This window comes from Sorex araneus, chromosome 3 (assembly GCF_027595985.1).
Source record: "Sorex araneus isolate mSorAra2 chromosome 3, mSorAra2.pri, whole genome shotgun sequence".
NCBI classification, from domain to species: Eukaryota; Metazoa; Chordata; class Mammalia; order Eulipotyphla; family Soricidae; genus Sorex; species Sorex araneus.
The window spans coordinates 160,650,406-160,668,799 of NC_073304.1; the positions used below are offsets into that span (position 1 = coordinate 160,650,406).

General features: G+C 47.6%; 1 protein-coding gene across 1 annotated transcript in view; it reads left to right on the plus strand.

Annotated features, from left to right (window-relative positions):
• Positions 1-18,394, plus strand: part of CDON (cell adhesion associated, oncogene regulated) — a 94,797-nt gene that overhangs the window by 14,686 nt on the left and 61,717 nt on the right. Inside the window, exon 2 of the mRNA XM_055133731.1 lies at positions 16,857-16,992. Coding sequence (XP_054989706.1) covers positions 16,917-16,992 — 76 coding nt within the window. The 5' untranslated portion in view covers positions 16,857-16,916. The remainder of the gene's footprint in view (positions 1-16,856; positions 16,993-18,394) is intronic.

The following is an 18,394-nucleotide window of genomic DNA, read 5'->3' on the forward strand; positions in this document are numbered from 1 at the left end:
CTAGTCTATTACAGGGATGCGGATGAGCCAGCCAGTATGAAGTCTGCAGAATCCTGGGCTTTGACGAGACAGACACGTGTGTTTCTCATCCACTGCTTGTGCCCCCTCTGCCTGAGGATGACATTATAACTGTCCGTGGCCCGAATGCTAGATAGAGAACTGCTTCTTCACCCTCGTAGAGTTTGCTGTGGTCACCGCATGTGCAGTTTGTTCTGCCAGTCCCTGTCATTGTCATCGTTTCCATTTCGCAGATGAATAGAGTTTCAGTGAACACAGGGTCACGGTCTTACTGTGTTTCTCACGGGCCTGGAGGAGTAGCAGAGTCCTCAAGTCGCAGATGGAGGTTTAGCAGCAGTGAGGGCTCCAGAGGTATTGTGGGATGCAGACACATGTGGTGGCCCGCTGGCCTCTTTCCTACAGAGACACCAGGGAACAACTGTAGTATTGAACCTGGGCTACACAGATGGCATTATCTGTGCCTTCCTTCTCTCATCATCAGCACTGCAACAGCACGTTAGGAAGAAGGGGACTCCTTTGTTATTTTTTAGTTTTTGACAGGTGCTTAGAATTCCATTTGTTTCTTCTGCTTGACAGGTTGGCCTAATTATTATTGTTCTATCACGGGTATCCAGGTTTCCAGAGACCCATACTCATTCCATAGAGATACTGAACATGTTTGCAGGAGAAAGCATGGTCTCTCAGTTCTGCAAATGCTCTGACTTTTAAGCTCTCCCATCTGAGTCTAGAAAACAGAGGATAGAGCTTGAATGTACTACACTTATAAATTTTTCTTTGGGTAACAGAGTTGGTGGTTGTAGCATTTGCAAGACTCCCTTTGATTTGGGGAGATGTGACTCTTGAATCTTATATTTGAAACTATAATCCTTAGCCTGTTGCCCTAAACCTGGTTTCAGCCCAGATTTGCAAGTATGTGTACGATCAAGAAGTAGCTGTGTGTTTGTTACGTTAACACACCATCCCAACTATGGTGATGGCATTTGGAATCTTGCTCAATGGGCTTACAACTCACATATGAGTGACATGACTTTCCAAAGGAAAAATTGTTATGAACATTCCAATGATAATTAAATCATTTATTACAATCTCATTTACTTATGTATGAAATGAACGCGATGTGAGTTTCTTATAAAACTAAAATTTGCCAAGTAAATACAAAACCAGTACAATAAAAATGTCTTTTTATTTTTTTTTTTTTGCCACACCTGGTGGTGCTCAGGGCCTACTTACTCTTGGCTCTGTGCTCAGGGATCAAACTCGGGTCAGCTGCATGCAAGAGCCTTTACCCCTATACTATCTTCTTGGTCCTTCAAATAATCCTTTACAATGTTTAGGTTGTCAGTGTTGAGTGTGGTAGTAGAAAAGTACTTTGCTTATTTTACAAATTACTTGTTTCTTTGGATTTGATTGTTTTCCTTTTAAGTAATAAGCTTGTTTTTTTAAATTGACAATTCAGTATTTTGGGATAATCACTTAAAAAATATATCCTGACAGGCCCGAGATATAGTACGGGGGTAAGGCACTTGTTTTGGCTGCAGCCTACCCCAGTTCAGTCTCCGGCACTGTGCACGGTCCCTCAAGCACCACCAGGAGTGATCCCTGAGTGTAGAGCTTGGTATAGCCCCAAGCACAGGCAGGTGTGGCACCAAAAGGGGGGAGGTGGGAAGGAGGGAGGGAGAATTCTGTCCTAATGAGTTGACAACAGTAGATGACAGATCTTTTCGTCTCTCCTCCCCGACCCCCTTCAGTCCCCCCAGTCAGTTCTTACTTGGCAAATATTCTTCCTGAAACCAAGCCTACATAAGGTCAACTCTTTTGTAATGTTCAGGGAAAATGTGTTGGCAATCTTATATTTAAAATTCAGAAGTTTGAGGGCCTTCGCTGTGAGTTAAATCTTGTACGTGATCAGTGTACAGCTAACCATATTGGAATGCGCTTCATTTCGCCTTCTCATGTGCTAGTCATTTCTCCATGTAGTTTGATGTGTGCCCAAGTAGTTATGATTCCTCAGTATCAAGCAGTGTTCTCTCCCTGGCCACAGGCCTCAGTGGACTTTTCATCGTTGTCCAACAGAAATGGAAAACACCTCCCTTAGCTCGAAGCGCTAAGTTCCATATTCCAAGGTCAGGAGGCAGGAACTTAAAAACTCTCTCTCTCCGTCTAAAAGCTGCTTTTCAGATGTTTTATTGGGACTGCTGTTGGTTGTTTTAATTAGCAGTATGTTTTATTTGCAGCCCGAGGCAGCTCCAGCAAAGAATGTAATTCAAACAAACAAAATACTATCTGATACTCTGCACACCCACACCTGCCGTCTGGGCCCGAAGGTACTCACTCGGCTTGGCAGGGGACCGAGGAAGAGAAAAAAGGAGATGATTATGTGGAGTTGGGAAATGTTCGAAACCCAAATTCTTGGAAAGCTTGATAACTGAGCAGTTTTTCAATTGGGAATGTCAGGATGCCCCCACCCGCCCTGAGCAATGGTCCTTTTTGGAAAGACCCACCCTGAGTCTTCATGAAAAGCCGCGTCTTTTGCACTCTCAAGTGTCTCCAGCATTCTCTGCCTCCCGCACTGAGAATTTGTCTGTAATCAGGTGGATGGTGCTTTGCACGGCAAGAACATCTGCTTGGAAACTTTCTCCTGTTTCTTCGCTTGCATATAAAATGAAGGGCAGCTTACAATGAAATTGTAAACTGGTCTGTTACTGTTCCCCCCAATCCCTTCAACTTGGCCATTTTTGAAATTTTTTTTTTTTGAGTGAACACAAACACCCCTTTTTTTGCTTGCAAACTCAAGTGCTGAATTACATGCTTTGGACTTAATTTTTTGAGCTGCAGTTTTGTTGACTTTGGATTCCTTTGCTGTTCCCCCACTTTCCTCTTTCATTAGCAGTCATTTCAGGAATCTGCAGAGATGAGGCAGAAAGTATGGGCGAAGTGCAGCGACCTCTCACATAGACTTTTCTCCTACATGTAGTCCTTGTGGAGGGCCTGTCAGAGAGCTTGAAAACTGGACGAGAAAGGTGGAGACAGAACATGGTCACACAAATCACTGAATGTTCTACCTGATGAATGTTCTGGAGGAAAAAGAAATACATCAACTCAGACCACCAACGATGAACTTAAAACAATCCTGAGAACATATGTAATCATTATATATTTAAATGTTTTGAAATATTATTTAGAATATAAGGTATAATATAAAATATTATTTAGAATATAAATATTTAGAATATAAAAATTTTAAATCATCTCCTAGGGCAGGAGAGAGGTGACTCAACAGGCTGAAGCACAGGCTTGCCTATGGGATGCTCAGATTTGGGATTCACACTATGTGGTCCCCTGGGAGAACTCCAGAAAGGGCCCCTGAGCACAGAGACCCGGAGCACTGCTGGATGTGGCCCAAACATTCTCTCTCTCTCTCTCTCTCTCTCTCTCTCTCTCTCTCTCTCTCTCTCTCTCTCTCTCTCAATCTCGCTCTTGCTCTTGAAGGCTTCTGTTTCAAAACTGTCACCGTCATCCCGTTGCTCATTGATTTGTTCAAGCGGGCACCAGTGACGTCTCTCATTGTGAGACTTATTGTTACTGTTTTTGGCATATCCAATACACCACGGGTAGCTTACCAGGCTCTGCAGGCACAATACTCTCGGTAGCTTGCCGGGCTCTCCGGACATACTTTTAAAAAAGATGATGTGGGGACTGGAGCAATAGTGCATGTGGCTGGCCTAGGGTGTATCTCTAGCATCCCATATGAGTGATTCTAGTGCAGAGGCAGGAGTAACCCTTGAGCATCTGTGGGTGTGCTCTGTTCCCCACACCTCCCTCCCTCCCTCTCCCCCTGCCCTTAAAAGGTGTAAATGCTTCTATGTAACCCAAGAGCTGGTGAGGTCAGAGGTTCAGGAAATGACATCAAGGTCTCCACTGTCTTATTCTCTTAAGTGTCCCCTCCCTGCCTCCTGCCTTACCTCCCGCCCTACCTCCCTACCTTTGGATATTAAAGCTTATCCATTTTAGAAGATGTTTTTATCCCCCCCCCCTCCTCCCTTCCTGGCTGCTGCCATGACCAGAGGTGGCTGTGTGTGGTTGTGTTGCTCATCCACCTCCTCCTCGGGGTCATAGTCATCCTTCAGTTGTGCCCGAAGCCCGTGTTTGCCAGCATTTGCACACTGGCTTGTGGGGCTCTCGCACCCTTGTGGCATGCCAGAGATTGTTGCACACTTTGTTGTGGCACCAGGGATCCCAAGTTACAAAGCCACTGGGATCCCACTTGGGCATGTGGGGTGGTGCAGGGTCCCCCTGAACTTGGACTCACCCACCTCAGACCTGCGAGCAACTGACACGCAGTGCTTCTGCCACTGAGCTCTCCCCATGCCCCTTCACTACATTCGCATGTGTGTCTGTGTGTATCTAAATGAACAAGAAATTGCTTTGTGTTCCTAAACTGTAGATTCCAACTCTGTTCATCGTCTGTCTCCAAAATAAATGGGTTTAATAAAGAGATTTTCAAACTATCACACTTAGGGTCCAACCAGCAACATTCTTAAAATGCTACGCCCAGATTAATCATATGATATTACATAAGAGCAAAGTCAGAACTGTTCGGAGTCTCACCAGAAAACAACACAACCCCTCAGCTTGGGTTGTGTGTTTAAGTCATTGACATCCGTGAAGGAAGCGTTGGTAGATGCAGGGCCTCAGCAAACGCAGGAGCAGGGGCCGAGGCATTTGGACTTCTTTTGAAATTATATTTGCTTTTTTTTTCCTTCTTTTTGGGTCACACTCGGTGATGCACAGGGTTACTCCTGGCTCATGCACTCAGGAATTCCTTCTGGCGGTGCTCTATGTATTTTTCAGACACAGCCCCTATATTTGCTTTTTAAAAAATCAAATTCGTATCCTTGATTTTCTTTTTGAAATAGCCATTCATGAATAAGCAATAAGTTGGTTGATAATTTTGGAGTTAATGACTGTATGGGGCAGGGACTGGAGCGATAGCACAGAGGGTAGGGCAATTGCCTTGCACACAATTGACCCGGGTTCGATTCCCAGCATCCCATATGGTCCCCTGAGCATCACCAGGAGTAATTCCTGAGTACACAAGCCAGGAGCATCGCCAGGTGTGAATCCAAAAAGCAAAAAAAAAAAAAAAAACCAAGAAAAAAAAAACCCCAAAACGGCTATATGGATGGAGTAAAGATGCCACTGTAACAGAACATAACTCAGAAGCTCTATAAACGCCTGGTTTATAGGTCCTTGGAAATAATCACAAAAGAATTTTCAGAGCTGTTTTGTACAGGATGCATTGACCCAGCTTCTAGGCTGGGTCTGGACGCTGCTGTGGGTCTCCCAAGAGTCCACTGTCTGTCTCTGCTTCCAGAGTGCCCTCGGGTTATGCCTTCCAGCCACCCCTTTACTTTTTCCCCCATGTAGTGTCACAACCCGCAGCTGTTGTTTTGTCCTTCCTCCGCTCAGCAGAGTTGTTCCACTGAGCCGGGCTTCATTTCTGGTGGGCAGGCTGACCCCGTGCCAAAGTGGCCTCTCTCCCAACTGCACGCTCTGCTGAGCGCTGTTGACAAAGACACTGTCATCTTAATTGCTTTGTTTTCCTATTTTGTAGTTCATCAGCATATTGTAGCTTATCGTTTTGTTCATTTTTAGCTGCCTGTCAGGGTTTGGGGGCCATGGGGAGCAGCAGCAGGGGGGTAAGCAGGGGGAGCAAGTTTTTTCCCATATAGGCCAGGGTGTATTTTCACTCTCTGGAGACTTAGCAGTGGTGTGGTTTGGTGGTGAGTATGTGTGACCTCTGAATGATCTGTGATTAACTTTTGTGGCACCCGATGGCCATTGTTAAGGCACATCTCGTGGCACAAGGCCGTGAACTATGCCCACCTCATTCCCCTCCCGGCTTGAGCAGAGCTGGGATGCATGCCCAATAAATCCAGGCGTCTTCAGTTATTTTATGCAGATAAGTTTAAATATGGAGCAGGGACTTGGAAGTGAGGGTCATTATGTTCCAGGTCTTTGTGGGACTCCTCAGCCAGCAGGTAAAGTCGAAAAATCATTGTCACAGAAGGTCCAGTGTGCAGCCTGATGGATGGAGGTTTGTTCCCAGCAAAAGTATTTTTCTGAGACAGGTTTTTTCCCCCCTTACTTTGTGTTTTTCTCACTGGTTGTCGACATTAGGCTATATTTCATGGAAATGAGTGTCTCCTTGAGGTTTTATTTCCTTATTATTAAAATGAAATCGAAACCAAACCCCATGAGCATGAGTATTTTGTAACTGCCAGGGAAAATTAGTTTCATTTGGGAAGGCCTCCGCAAAGCACTGGACTTATTAACAGCCACATTAGTTTTATTACCTGACACTTATCTTGAACTCTTTGCCAATGTTTTCACATTTTGTCTTCTCATCTTCCATCAGAGGTTAGCCAAATGTCCATATTAAATCTGTTCAGATTTAACCAGATTCTTTGCAAACTGGAAAATCTTTGCTCTTCACGGTTTTTTGTTGAAGTCACTGTATATCTCCTTTCCCCCTCACTCCACACCCCCCTCGAGGGAAGCCACAGTGCTTGCAAACGAAGTGCCCTTGGAACTTGGCTGCACTTTGTCTGTTGAATAATCTCTCCTGATGCACTTTTTAGAATTGCCCTGTTTGTATGCAGCTGTGATTTCACATATAAATTATGCTCCCGCGCTGCTCACTGTGGGTGCCAGAATTATCTTTATCTCCATAACTCTTGGTTTCCTGTGCTCTAGGAGCAGGAAGGAATCGTCCCTTTGAAGGAGAGTGGAACAGGAACACTTGACTTTTTATTTTTCACACACAGATCCTGTGGATAGACCCTCAGTCTGCCGTGGCTCAGATCCCTTCTTTGGTGCGTAATTAGGACCACATTGACGCCTCTTGCTGCCGACAGCCCCTCGCTCTGGCCTTTTTCTGCTTGTGACCTTTGATCTCCGTGACCTTTCCTGGGGTTAGTCGTAGGCCCTTTTCATTGTGCCAGAGCTGACAAGGCTCATGTGGAGTTGATTATTTCTTTGCTCAGTTGGCCTTTTTTTGGGGTCCATAACTCCAAGTCACTTCCATTTTCTTCCCCTGCTTTCGGTGGTCTGCACTGAAAGGAAATGCATTGGCAGACCACGGGGTAGGGGGGTGTGCCTGGTCGATGCCGGAGACCAGAAGTTCCTGGGGGGAGGGCTGGGGAGTGCCGACGTCCACATTTGTTAATGAGTCCATCCCCGTGATCTGGTCCTGGGCCCGGCTGCGGCTTGGAATCCTGGGGAGAAGGAAGCACTGACCCAGGTGATGGGGACCCGGGTGTTTGGTTGACAGCCGGCAGCGCTGCTTCTGTAAGATTTGCCCAGTCCTCTTCCTGCCTCCCAGACCTGTGACAGGTCAGAGAGAGCGTCTTGGTCAGCTCCCAACCCTGCCGAATTGATATGCTCCTGGGGAGATGAGATGGTTTATTGGTTGCGACTGCTCTTAGAACACACACTTCCTGACCTTGCCGCTCCCCACCGCCCCTGACCCTGCCCACTCCTCTGGCAAATTCATTGAAGGATGGATGCCAGGTGTTCCTCTCATTTTTCAGCCCCCACGGGAATGCTGGAAGACGGTCCCTCATCAAAGGCTTGGGGATCAGGAAGGAATCAGCCATTAAGGACTGTGTCTGATCACCCCAAACTGGAGAACCTTTGAAAGGTATATGGGTGTGAAATTCGTTGACAGTTGAAACTCACTTTCAGAGAGTTAGGGAGTATTTGATTCAGTTCCTGCAAAACCATTTTGTTAGGAAAAAAAAATCTTTTCCTCTGTTGTTTAAGAATTTTTGTGTTAGTAGTTTTGACTGTGTGGGCTATTGTTTTTTTTTTGGGGGGGTGGAGGGGGATGTTTGGGGCACACCCAGCAATGCTCAGGGCTTACTCCTGCCTCTCTGCTTGGGGTAACTCCTGATGGGCTCCTAGAGGGGGTACTGGGCCTCGAACTTGGATCGGCCATGTGCAAGGTATTACCTGCATTACCTGCTGTTCTGTCACTCTGGCCCCCCAAAGTGGGCTATTTTGAACAAAGATTTCTACCCCTTCTAAGAAGAGTGACCGTTCTGTGTCTGCTCTTGCTCCCCAGAGTCCGAGGTGTTGCAGGTCTGTCTGCTCCCCTGAAACTCACTGAAACTCCTACCCACCTCATTCTCTCTGCAGCGTAGGATGCTCTCCTGGTCGGTCGCTGCAGCAACCAACCCTGCACAATTCTGCTTCTCCTGGTTTCCTGTCTCCGCCATCCCCGCCTTCCCTCACTTGTCCAAGTCAGGAATCCAGACAGCTGCCCCGATTCCTTTATTTATGGCCAGTGCCGAGGGGAATTGGAGCAGGGGGACAGATAATGGATTCCAAAGATGTCTGAGATCTATCTTCTCGCCCAGTCTTAAATCAGCCACTTGCCATGTCCTAGACATTCTCTTTCGAATATGTCAGTTTCTTTAAAAAAAAAAACAAAACCATGTGAGATCCTCTCTGTGCACCCCGTGCTGCCCCTGCAGTCTCGGCCCCGTGCTCCCTCTCAGGTCTTCTCCCCTCCCTCTCTCGCTCGCATCATTCCCCACGTGGCAGCACAAATGATTTCTCAAAGGCTCGAGTCTGGCCTGGTCTCTGGCCGGCTCGAAACCTTCCCGCCCACGTCAGGAGGAGACTGTCCCGGCTGCCCTGCTGTTTCTCTGTGCTCTGACCACTGCACTCCGGCGTGGCCATGACCCCCCTGTCCTCGCTGGCCCCCCATCCATCCGTCCATCCCGGCTCTGGCCCCCTGGGGTTCTGTACACACGCTCTGTTTCTCCCTCCCTCCTCCTGCCTGTCTGCCAGCCTCTCTGACCATCGCCGCCCAGGCGAGGCTTTCCCCTCCACTCAGAGACAGCCCCTCGCTGGCCCCGCCGCACCTCCACTCCTCTGCGGCTCACCTGCCCTTCCACCCCTCGGCACCTCTCCAAGAGCCTGCCCTCCGCAGGAACGGTTGTTGCCATGACTTGAGAAGGGACCGAATCAGGATGGGTGCCGGCAAAGCCACCTTCACCCATTTTCACAGACAGGAGGAGCAGGCAGCTGAGCCCCAAATCACCTTTGCCGAGGCGATGGGGCAGAGCTTTGAGAGGACGCCCTCACAGTTTGCTCTTCAGTCTGATGCCGTGAGCCCTCCTGGCCCAGCCGCTGTGGAGGCTGGGCGGCCGCTGCCGCTGCCTCCTTTGGGGGTGGGAGTCAGGAAGGAGGGGCTGCTTCCCGGGATATCTCCACCAGCCTCACAGCCTCCTTCACTCCCATCGAATTTCCAACAGGGGAGCACAGAAAAGCACCCGTGTGAATAGCTGGCGGCCACCGCAGGGCTGCAGAGTAGAGAATCACACATTGCCCGCCTCTCACACAGCACGGCATGTGGGCTGATCCACATGGGGTGGGCCGTATCTTTTTTTCATATGATGTTTCTCTTCTGGGGGTGGGGATGGAGGATACTTGACAGTGCTCAGGGCACCAGGCAGTGCCGGTGCTCGAACCCAGGGCACCAGCATGTGAAACACTCCAGCCCTTTGAGCTGGCTCCCTGGTCCTCCACGGTAATTTTCTGGCTAACACTTGAAAGCATCCTGTAAACGGGGATGCAGGGTAGAGAGGAGTGTATGTATGTGTGCGTGTGTGCATATATGTGTGTGCATGTGTGTCTGTGTCTGTCATTGTTCAAAGCACTGCTCTTTAACTTGCTTCCAGTGTAAAAGTTATCTCACGGCGTGGAGAGAAGCTGTTCTCCAAAGTGGGACTGCTTTGCAGGAGCCCCTTGGGGAAGGCGTTGCTGTGCTGATGGCCTTTGTGTCAGCCGCATCTGTGGCTGAGTGATTCCTCCGTTTCCCCCTTCCTTCTCCCTGTCATGAGCCTCCCTGAGCACATGGCCCATCTGTTTCGTTGTGTAGCCGAGTCCTGAAAAAGTGTCGCTCGTGGCTCAGCCCCGAGTGCAAGCCCCGGGAATTTGTGGACTCGACGGTGATTTTTCTCTGCTTTAGGCTCTTTCAGCACCGTTGGTTCCCTCTCTGCACTTTGGACACATTTCATACTTTCAGAATTGCCTTCCTGCTCTCTGTGCCCAGGGTGGCTGTGGCTGCTGCTCTGTCCAGGAATTCTGTCCGCCGCCTCCTCTGCCCAGCAGGATGCTGCCCAGGGTAGACACCCTATGTGTGAGTTAATTAATTGAATTATTTCCTGGAAAAAAGAGCAGGGAAAGTCTGTGCAGGAAATGATGTTAGTGTCTTAACTGAATTATTCCACTGTTCAGAATGATCGGAGATTTATGGTTGGATGTGATTAAAGCCAAGATAATTCAATGAGCTTAAAGAAAATGTGTGCTTGAGGCTGGAGAGAGAGTTTGATGGATTTAAACACATCCTTTGCTTGGGGTAATCTCAGGTTCCAACCCAGCACCGCTGGCAGCATCCCCCCACACACCCCCAACACACAAAGACATGTTTACTTGACCGCCCTCCTTGAAATTTCCTGAATTCATCTTGATATTTCTTTCTTTATGGTTTTTGGATTTTGACCACACTCAGTTGTGCTCAGGGATCGCTCCTGGCAGATACCCTGAGCTGGTGGACCATATGGGATTCTAGAGTCAAACCAACTCACGGTATTATCTCTCTGGCCCAATATTGAATAATTTTAAAATTAGCTTGACTTTTGCTCTAGTAACTAGAGACAACCAAGTTTTATTATTATTTTTTTAAATGAACTATTGAGAGGGGCTGGAGCAATAGCACAGCGGGTAGGGCGTTTGCCTTACACATGGCCGACCCGGGTTCAATTCCCAGCATCCCATATGGTCCCCTGAGCATCGCCAGGGGGTAATTCCTGAGTGCAGAGCCAGGAGTAACCCCTGTGCATCGCTGGGTGTGACCCAAAAAGCAAAAAAAAAATGAACTATTGAGAAATAGCACGTTTTGAAGCCAATCATTTAAAAGTAAGGACCAATTGCTATCTCACAAAGGAAATTAAAATTTCACACAGAACAAGATTCCTTTTTTTTTTTTCCAAAGAAAGAAAATGCTTTTAGGATTCCTGTAAAGGAAGTTGACCTAAGGTATTTTCTATTTGAAGAAAGGTTTCGACCCTAAAGCTGCGTTTTGCTTGCAAATTAATCACAGTTATTCCCTAAGCCCCAAAGAAGAGTATAAGAATGTTTGATACAGGAATGCAGGGAGAAGAGAATGCAGGGAGGGGAAAATCCATGGAGCCAGCTTCGATCACCCCTGGGAAGGCAGAGGCGTTGCTTCAAAAACAAAGGAACTGAATCTAGAAATTCAGGAAAGACTTTTCCCCAAAGCATTATTCTGGCAGCATGTTGAAAGGGGGTTATAAAAGCATTAAGTTCACAACCTGAACAATAAGTTAAGTAAATGTTAGGGAAGTATTTCCTTTCTTTTTCTGAGACATCCTTCAGTTTCCTTTGCCAGCAGAAATGTGTCGAAGCCCGGGGTGGGGGTGGGGGCATCAAATTCAGTCCGTTGTTTGAGACAGATGGCCTTCTGGTCAGGGGGCGGAGAAGCTCCCAGAAATTAACTCTGGGCACAACCAGCTTTTGCGTCGTGACCTCCTGCCAGGACTCAAGCCAGCAGAAGTGGGGAGCACCTCCCAGGTTTTTGCAGCACCCAGGTTATGTGTAGGTTCAGGCTACACATGCATTTTCTCAGTTCCATAACCTCGGAACCGAGGGAGAGTAACCGGGCTGGGTTGCCCCAGGTTCTCTCTCTCTCTCTGCAGGTGGGAGAAACTGATTCTCGGAGGCCAGCACCTTGGATAAGGCCTCCCAGTCCTGCTGGCCTCATAGGGAACCCTTGGCGTCTTTGCCAGAATCCAGTGGAAATGCATTGAGCCCTTTTGATTTATTTGTCATCCATCTTGCTTTTTTCCAACTGAATCACTGTGAATCACAAACTTACAAAGGTTTTTTTTTTTTTTATTTTCCTGCATATTGCTCCAACAGTAACCCCTTCACCAGTGCCCACTCTGCTCCACCAGTGTTCCTGGTTTCTCTCCCACGCCCCAGTTCGCCTCTGTGGCAGGCACTTGGATCCTTCCCCAGGTCCTAGGGTTCCCTTCACTAACTCACTCCCCTCACCTCTGTCCCAGTGCCAAGCTTCCTCCTGAAGACCAGTTATCCTTGAGCCCCATTTAAAGCCAGACCCCTTGGGTTATTGCAGTACTTCCAGGAGTTTAGGGAAGTAGAGGTATTTATATACCTTATGTGTAAGGAGAACAGGAAGGCAGGGAGAATCAACTTTTGCAGTTGATTGCAGTTGAGTGAGTGGTAATTTACTATTTTGAATGCCAGGAAATATGCCAATAAGGTGCCAGCTAAGTAAACTAAGCACCTTCTAAAAAGTAGAGGACAGCTGCAAATAATTTGTAGCTCTTAGAAATTATAATTTTAATAAGTAAATGATTGTTTTAACAAAACCAATCATTTAATAAAGCAAGCTTTAAAATGGTAGTGCACATCTGGGACAATCTGAGTTATAGAAATGTGGACTGTCCAAAAAGGAAATGCATCAGAATATTGGCGTGTCATCTTCAGCTGGCAGGCTTGTCTCGTTTCTTTTTTGTACTTTTATTTCTTCACAACATTTATTGAATGGGTATATTTAATTTTGGTTTCTTTGGGTGGTTTTTGTTTGCTTGGGGACCATGCCTATTGGTGCTCTGTGGCTACTCCTAGTTCAGTGCTCAGGGGACTGAGCCCAGGGCTCCTATATGCAGACCCTACACTTGAGCCCTCTGAGTAGCTTCCTGTCCTGAATATATATGGTTTTAATTGCTATTTATAGAGGCCCTCTGTTCAGGTTTTCTATTTTTAAAGGAATCTTTATGCACATTATGCCATATGGGGGAGAAAGAGCTCAGAATTTTAATAAAAATTTGCCTGTGTGGGGCCACAGCAGTAGTACAGCAGGTAGGGCATTTGTCCTGCACACGGCTGACCTGGGTTTGATTCCTGGCATCCCACAGGGTCCCATGAGCACCACCAGGAATAATTCTTGAGTATAAATCCAGGAGTAACCTCAGCATCACTCGATGTGACCCAAAAAGCCAAAAATAAAAATAAAAATATTGCGTGCGTTATGGTAGCCACAGGGGTCTTTAAAAATATTCTCACTGAGAGAAATACTATGAGGTCTAAAAAATGACAGTATGAGTTAAATCCATTTCTACTCTACGTGGTAGGATTTTCACAAACCATCCGTTGCTTCCCTTTACCTAAGAGTTCATGGTGATGTATGTCATGGTGATGTATCTCTGTCAGTCAGAGACCGGGAGGTCCTTAGGCAAGTGATGTTTTGTGCTGGGCAGCCGGACTTTTCCCCTGGACGCTTCCCTGCTGGACAGTGTTTCCAGAACAGTGAGAGTAGGATGGAGCAGCTGCTTCCCCGCAGGGCCTATGAGGTGGTGTTGCTTTTGCCAACGCACATTTTTATGGGCAGGAAAGGACATACATGTTAAAGCCACACACCTGTGCGCAGGGCGTTCGAAACTATGCTCAGTTGTGGTGAACTTACTTGGCCAAACAAAATAGTTTATTTGCTAGGGGCAGTGCAGGGAAAATTTCACATCTGTGTCTTTATTTTGGTCTCTAATGTTAAGAGTGGCAAACACTTGGAGAATTATTTATAAATAAGTGGAATAAATTGATGTCTATGGAAATATGTGTTTGTATATACTAATTCTGCTGATGATATAAAACATTTTCTTCGAGAGATATCATATTAAGGGGGCCACGCCCAGCGGTGCTCAGGGCTGACTCCTGGCTCTGTTCAGGGATCACTTCTGGTGGGACTTGCGGGGGTGGGGGGCACATGGGGTGCCAAGGATTGAACCTAGGTTGGCTGCGTGCCAGGCAAGTGCCCTACCTGCTGTATTTGCACTTCAGCCCCAACTAATATACTTTGAAAATGACATGCTCTGAAGTTTTCCACTGGTGCTAATGGACTTGCTCCTCGTTTCTGCATCTCATCCTCTTTGTGACCAGTGATGTGTCAAGGGTGGTTGGACCTGGGTTGCTGCTGTTGGCTATTGAAAAGAATTTCAAGCTACCTGACCCATTTGGCAACAGAACGAGGCCCTTGTCCTCATGGACCACAATTCTTTTACCAAATGGAGCAGACGTGCCAGGCCAGAATTCCAGCTTGAGAGCTTGTGTCTGTTAGGTGGTCAGTTCATCGCAGCCCCCACGTGAGTCAGTGGCCAGCAGTTCAGAGTTAGTGTGGCAGAGAGGAGTACTCTGAGCCAGCTGCCTCCAGCCTGAAGGACATACTCAAGGGCAGCTCTGACGTTGTCTGGCAGATGGTGCATTAGGGGTCAAGTTCATTCGGGAGTTTGTGTCACAGCTTTTTTTGGATAAATAAATAGTTGAGGAGAGATTTGGCAAACTCCAAGCAAGAAACACTCCTTCGTATGTCCTTATTCCCTCAGAAAGTGTCTCCTGTTCACCAGTTACTGAAGTGTTGACTTTGCCTTGACTGTCCCCCGGTGCTGTCAGTCAGTCCTTCCCTGGAACCACGTGAGAGTTCAGATAAACCTGAGGGTTTCCACACAGCGGCCTCGTGCCTGTGAAAATGCTCCCGGAACACCCTTCCCGCTCTGAAGAATAGGTTTTCAAGGCTATCCACGAGTTGACAGCCTGTGACCTATCTATGGGTCAGCCGTGACACCCCAGGATTGCAACCTATAGATTTTAGGGTTCCTGGTACAGAGAAGCAAGCCGGTCCTGGGAGACAGGGTTTGCCATATTAAAAACCATACTGAACGTGCCTTGCTTGGTCTTGCTACCCAGTATCATCAGTGGTGAGAGTCACTGAATGGTTACACTGGGAAATTCTTGCTCTGGGGTTGGGGTGCCACCTTGAAGAGCTGGAGCACATGTTTGCCTGGGGGAGGCCTGGGTTCATCGCCCCACGCTGCATGTTTCTCCACGCACAATCAGGTATGACCTGAAAAGCAAAAACAAAACAAAAAAATTCTCAAGAAAATGTCAACTGTGGAGCTCTGTTTTTTTTTTTAATTTTTTTTTTTCTTTTTGGGTCACACCTGGCAATGCACAGGGGTCACTTCTGGCTCTGCACTCAGAAATTGCCCCTGGCAGTGCTCAGGGGACCATATGGGATGCTGGGAATCGAACCTGGGTCGGCCGCATGCAAGGCAAATGCCCTACCCGCTGTGCTATTGCTCCAGCCCCAGAGCTCTGTTGTTAAACCTCACTGTATTTCACAACCCTGGATTCTGTGTCGTCCACCCCACCCCCACCCTGGGGCGGCAGGACATGGCGGGGGGTGGGGTGCCGGGGTGTGGAAGAGGGAGCCCAAACATCATCATTCCTCTCGGCAACCCTAGGCCAGCACGGTGCCTGTCAGAGAATGGGCACTTCACTGAGCTTTTGATGATTTGAAAAATCACATATATGAGTGAATAAATGAGGAATGTGGCTGGAATATGCTAGAAAAATGAGATGGCCGTTGGTTAAGATACTTCAGTTTTAACTGACATGCCTGTTTTATGCTTGGTATTAGAATTTAATCATGCAAAGTTAATTCTGAGGTATTCTTGCTTTCAGAGAAGACATAGTTATGAACCAGCTAAATTTCAGAACAGAGAAATTAGGGCCATGGTAGGTAGCTGGGCGACAGCATGGAGGGAGAACAATAAGCCAGTCTGGAGGGTGGCGTGAAAGGCATTGATGCTCCTAATTTTTCTCATCCTATTGCCCATTTCTTCCACCAGAATGTAGACTGAACCTCTTTGTCTGCTACTTACTTCAATTTATATACTCCAGTTGCTTTTTGGGCCAACTCAGAATAATACCTAGCATTGAATAAGCTTCACACATACTTCTTGCAGAAATCAATCTTTTTTTTTGGGGGGGGTGATAGGAGACCCCTGCGTGGCTCTCAATTTATTCATCTATGAAAGTATGTGGTCTGAGTTCTTTTTAATGGTTTGCTTTGTATCACAAGAAGGTAACATGGTTACAATAATGTTAAGTATGTGCTTTTGCAAAGTTAAAAAGAAACTTTTGCTTTCTGTTTGCTCTACACCCTACAGTGGCTCAGGGCTTACTCCTGGTTCTGTTTGCAGAGGTGTGCCACAGCGTGGAGGGAAGAAAGCAAGTCAGGCTGGAGGGTGGCGTGAAAAGTGTTGATAGTGGCACTTATGGGACCTTGTGGGGCTCCAGGAATTGTACCTGGGTTGGCCATATGCAAGATGCCCTCCTGCTGGACTATCGCGCCAGCCTCCTGAAGCGTGTGCTTTTGATGGACAAAGTTACTGTCCCCCCACCAGCCCCAGGAGTGTCCAAGCGCCTCCCTCCACTGTTGTCCTTGTGGTACCTCTGGGTAAAGCGTAAATGAATATATCAGCAACACGTCTGGGGCACGTGGAATTCTATAACTAACAGCTCCTGTTGTGGTGCTTGTGTTTCGCTTGGTGTGCAGGTTGATTGTGTTGAGTTTTGGGTGCCTCTGAGGTGCCTGTCCAGACACCAGAGAGCAGTTGAGTGTATTCATATGGAAGGGCCGACTGTGCGGTTGGAGGAGTCTTCCTGCCTTGGAGCGATGAGGAAAGCTTCTGAGCTACCGTGTTTGGGGATGAGTGTGTGCCATGGGGAGCCGTGAATCGTGAAGTTCCTGGCTGGACACAGTCTGCGGAGACTGTCCCGAGATGGCCGCCCCCATGGTCCTCGTGGCTCTGCCTCTGTGGACCAAAGGCTCCAACTCTTCTATGGCTCAGCTGTTCCTTCTTTTTCTCCCGGCTGTCTTTCAGTGAGCCAAGGCCTGGACCGTGCTTTGGAAGTCTGTCCTGCCCGCTTCTGAACCTAGCGCTATGCATCCAGTCCCTGGGCCCGCGCAGACAGTGCTCTTCATGATCCTGACCCTTCGGTGCTCTTCCGTGCGTTCAGGTGAGCAGCCGGCGTTTGGCCAAAATGTTGCCTCTCCTTTGTCTTTTTCGTTGCTGTTTTTTTCTTTTTCTTTTTGGGTCACACCCAGCGTTGCACAGGGATTACTCCTGCCTCTGCACTCAGGAATCACTCTTGGCAGTGCTCAGTGGACCATATGGGATGCTGGGAATCGAACCCGGGTCGGCCGCATGCAAGGCAAACGTCCTACCTGCTGTGCTATCACTCCAGCTCCTTGTTGCTGTTGTTCTGTTTTGGGGTCACACCCATTGGTGCTTAGGAGTTTCTCCTGACTCTGCACTCAGGGATCACCGCTGGCAGTGCTGGGGGCCCCCTGTGGGACCCAGGTTGGCACCGTGCAAGTCAAATGCCCTCCTGGCTGTCCCATCTCGCCGGCACCTCTCAGTCTTATAATAGAAACAAAGCACAAATATAATACTTTGCTCCTAGGAATGGTTTTGAAAGACATTGCTGAGCTGAGTGATTTTTGAAAACATTCACGAATTTCATGGTTTTGGAGCAGTGACTCTTGGGTGTCAGCAGGCATGTGTGCTGCGTTCTCCTCACATGCTGCTGGCTACCAAATAAGTCTTTTCTTACTGTGCTTTGTACATGAAGGCAGTGTCTGCATGTGGATGTTGTCATGGGGATGAAATGCTGACTACATACCCCTGAGGAGAAACTCTGGAGTCAGCCCATGATAATCCTCAGCGTGGGGTGAGAGGGTACCCGAGTCCACCACTTTCCCTCAGAGTGGCCTGATTTATTACCTTCCGCTGCGGGGTTGCTGAAAAGCCAAAATGTGGTTAAATGTGGCTCTAAGGCTGAGCCTAGAACATGGCTCACACACATTCCCTTTTATTTTAGATTTGTGTAAAGTTGAGGTAAATGTTTATAAAAACATATTGATGTCTGTTAAAGTTCATTCACGGTCACTAAAAACTGCGCTGTTCAAGGGGCCGGAGAGATGGGCCCATGTTTAGTGTCTGCCTCGGACGCAGCCAGCCCCTGTCCTGTCTCCGACACTGCAGGTGGTACCTGAGCACCCCTAGAAGTGATTCCTGAGCACCGAGCCAGGAGTTGATCCTTGAGCACGGCTGGGTGTGTCCCCGCCCCCACGCCCTACCCCCACCCCTAACCCCACCAATTACTAAAATTGCACAAGACAGAAAGGGATTTAGTTGCTTTGTTTTTGTTTTGCTAAATAACAAGAACATTTAGTCAAGAACATTTATTATTTTGTTTTTTTCCTTTGAACTATTTATGTCACCACATCCACAGTATTTCTGAATCTGTCTTGATCCTTTAGTGTAAAAAGCCCATCCAGATTCTTGGGGGAACAGCTGTAATTACTCCAAACTCCAAATAAAAGTATTGATACTGATACTCTATTTAGCCTTATACT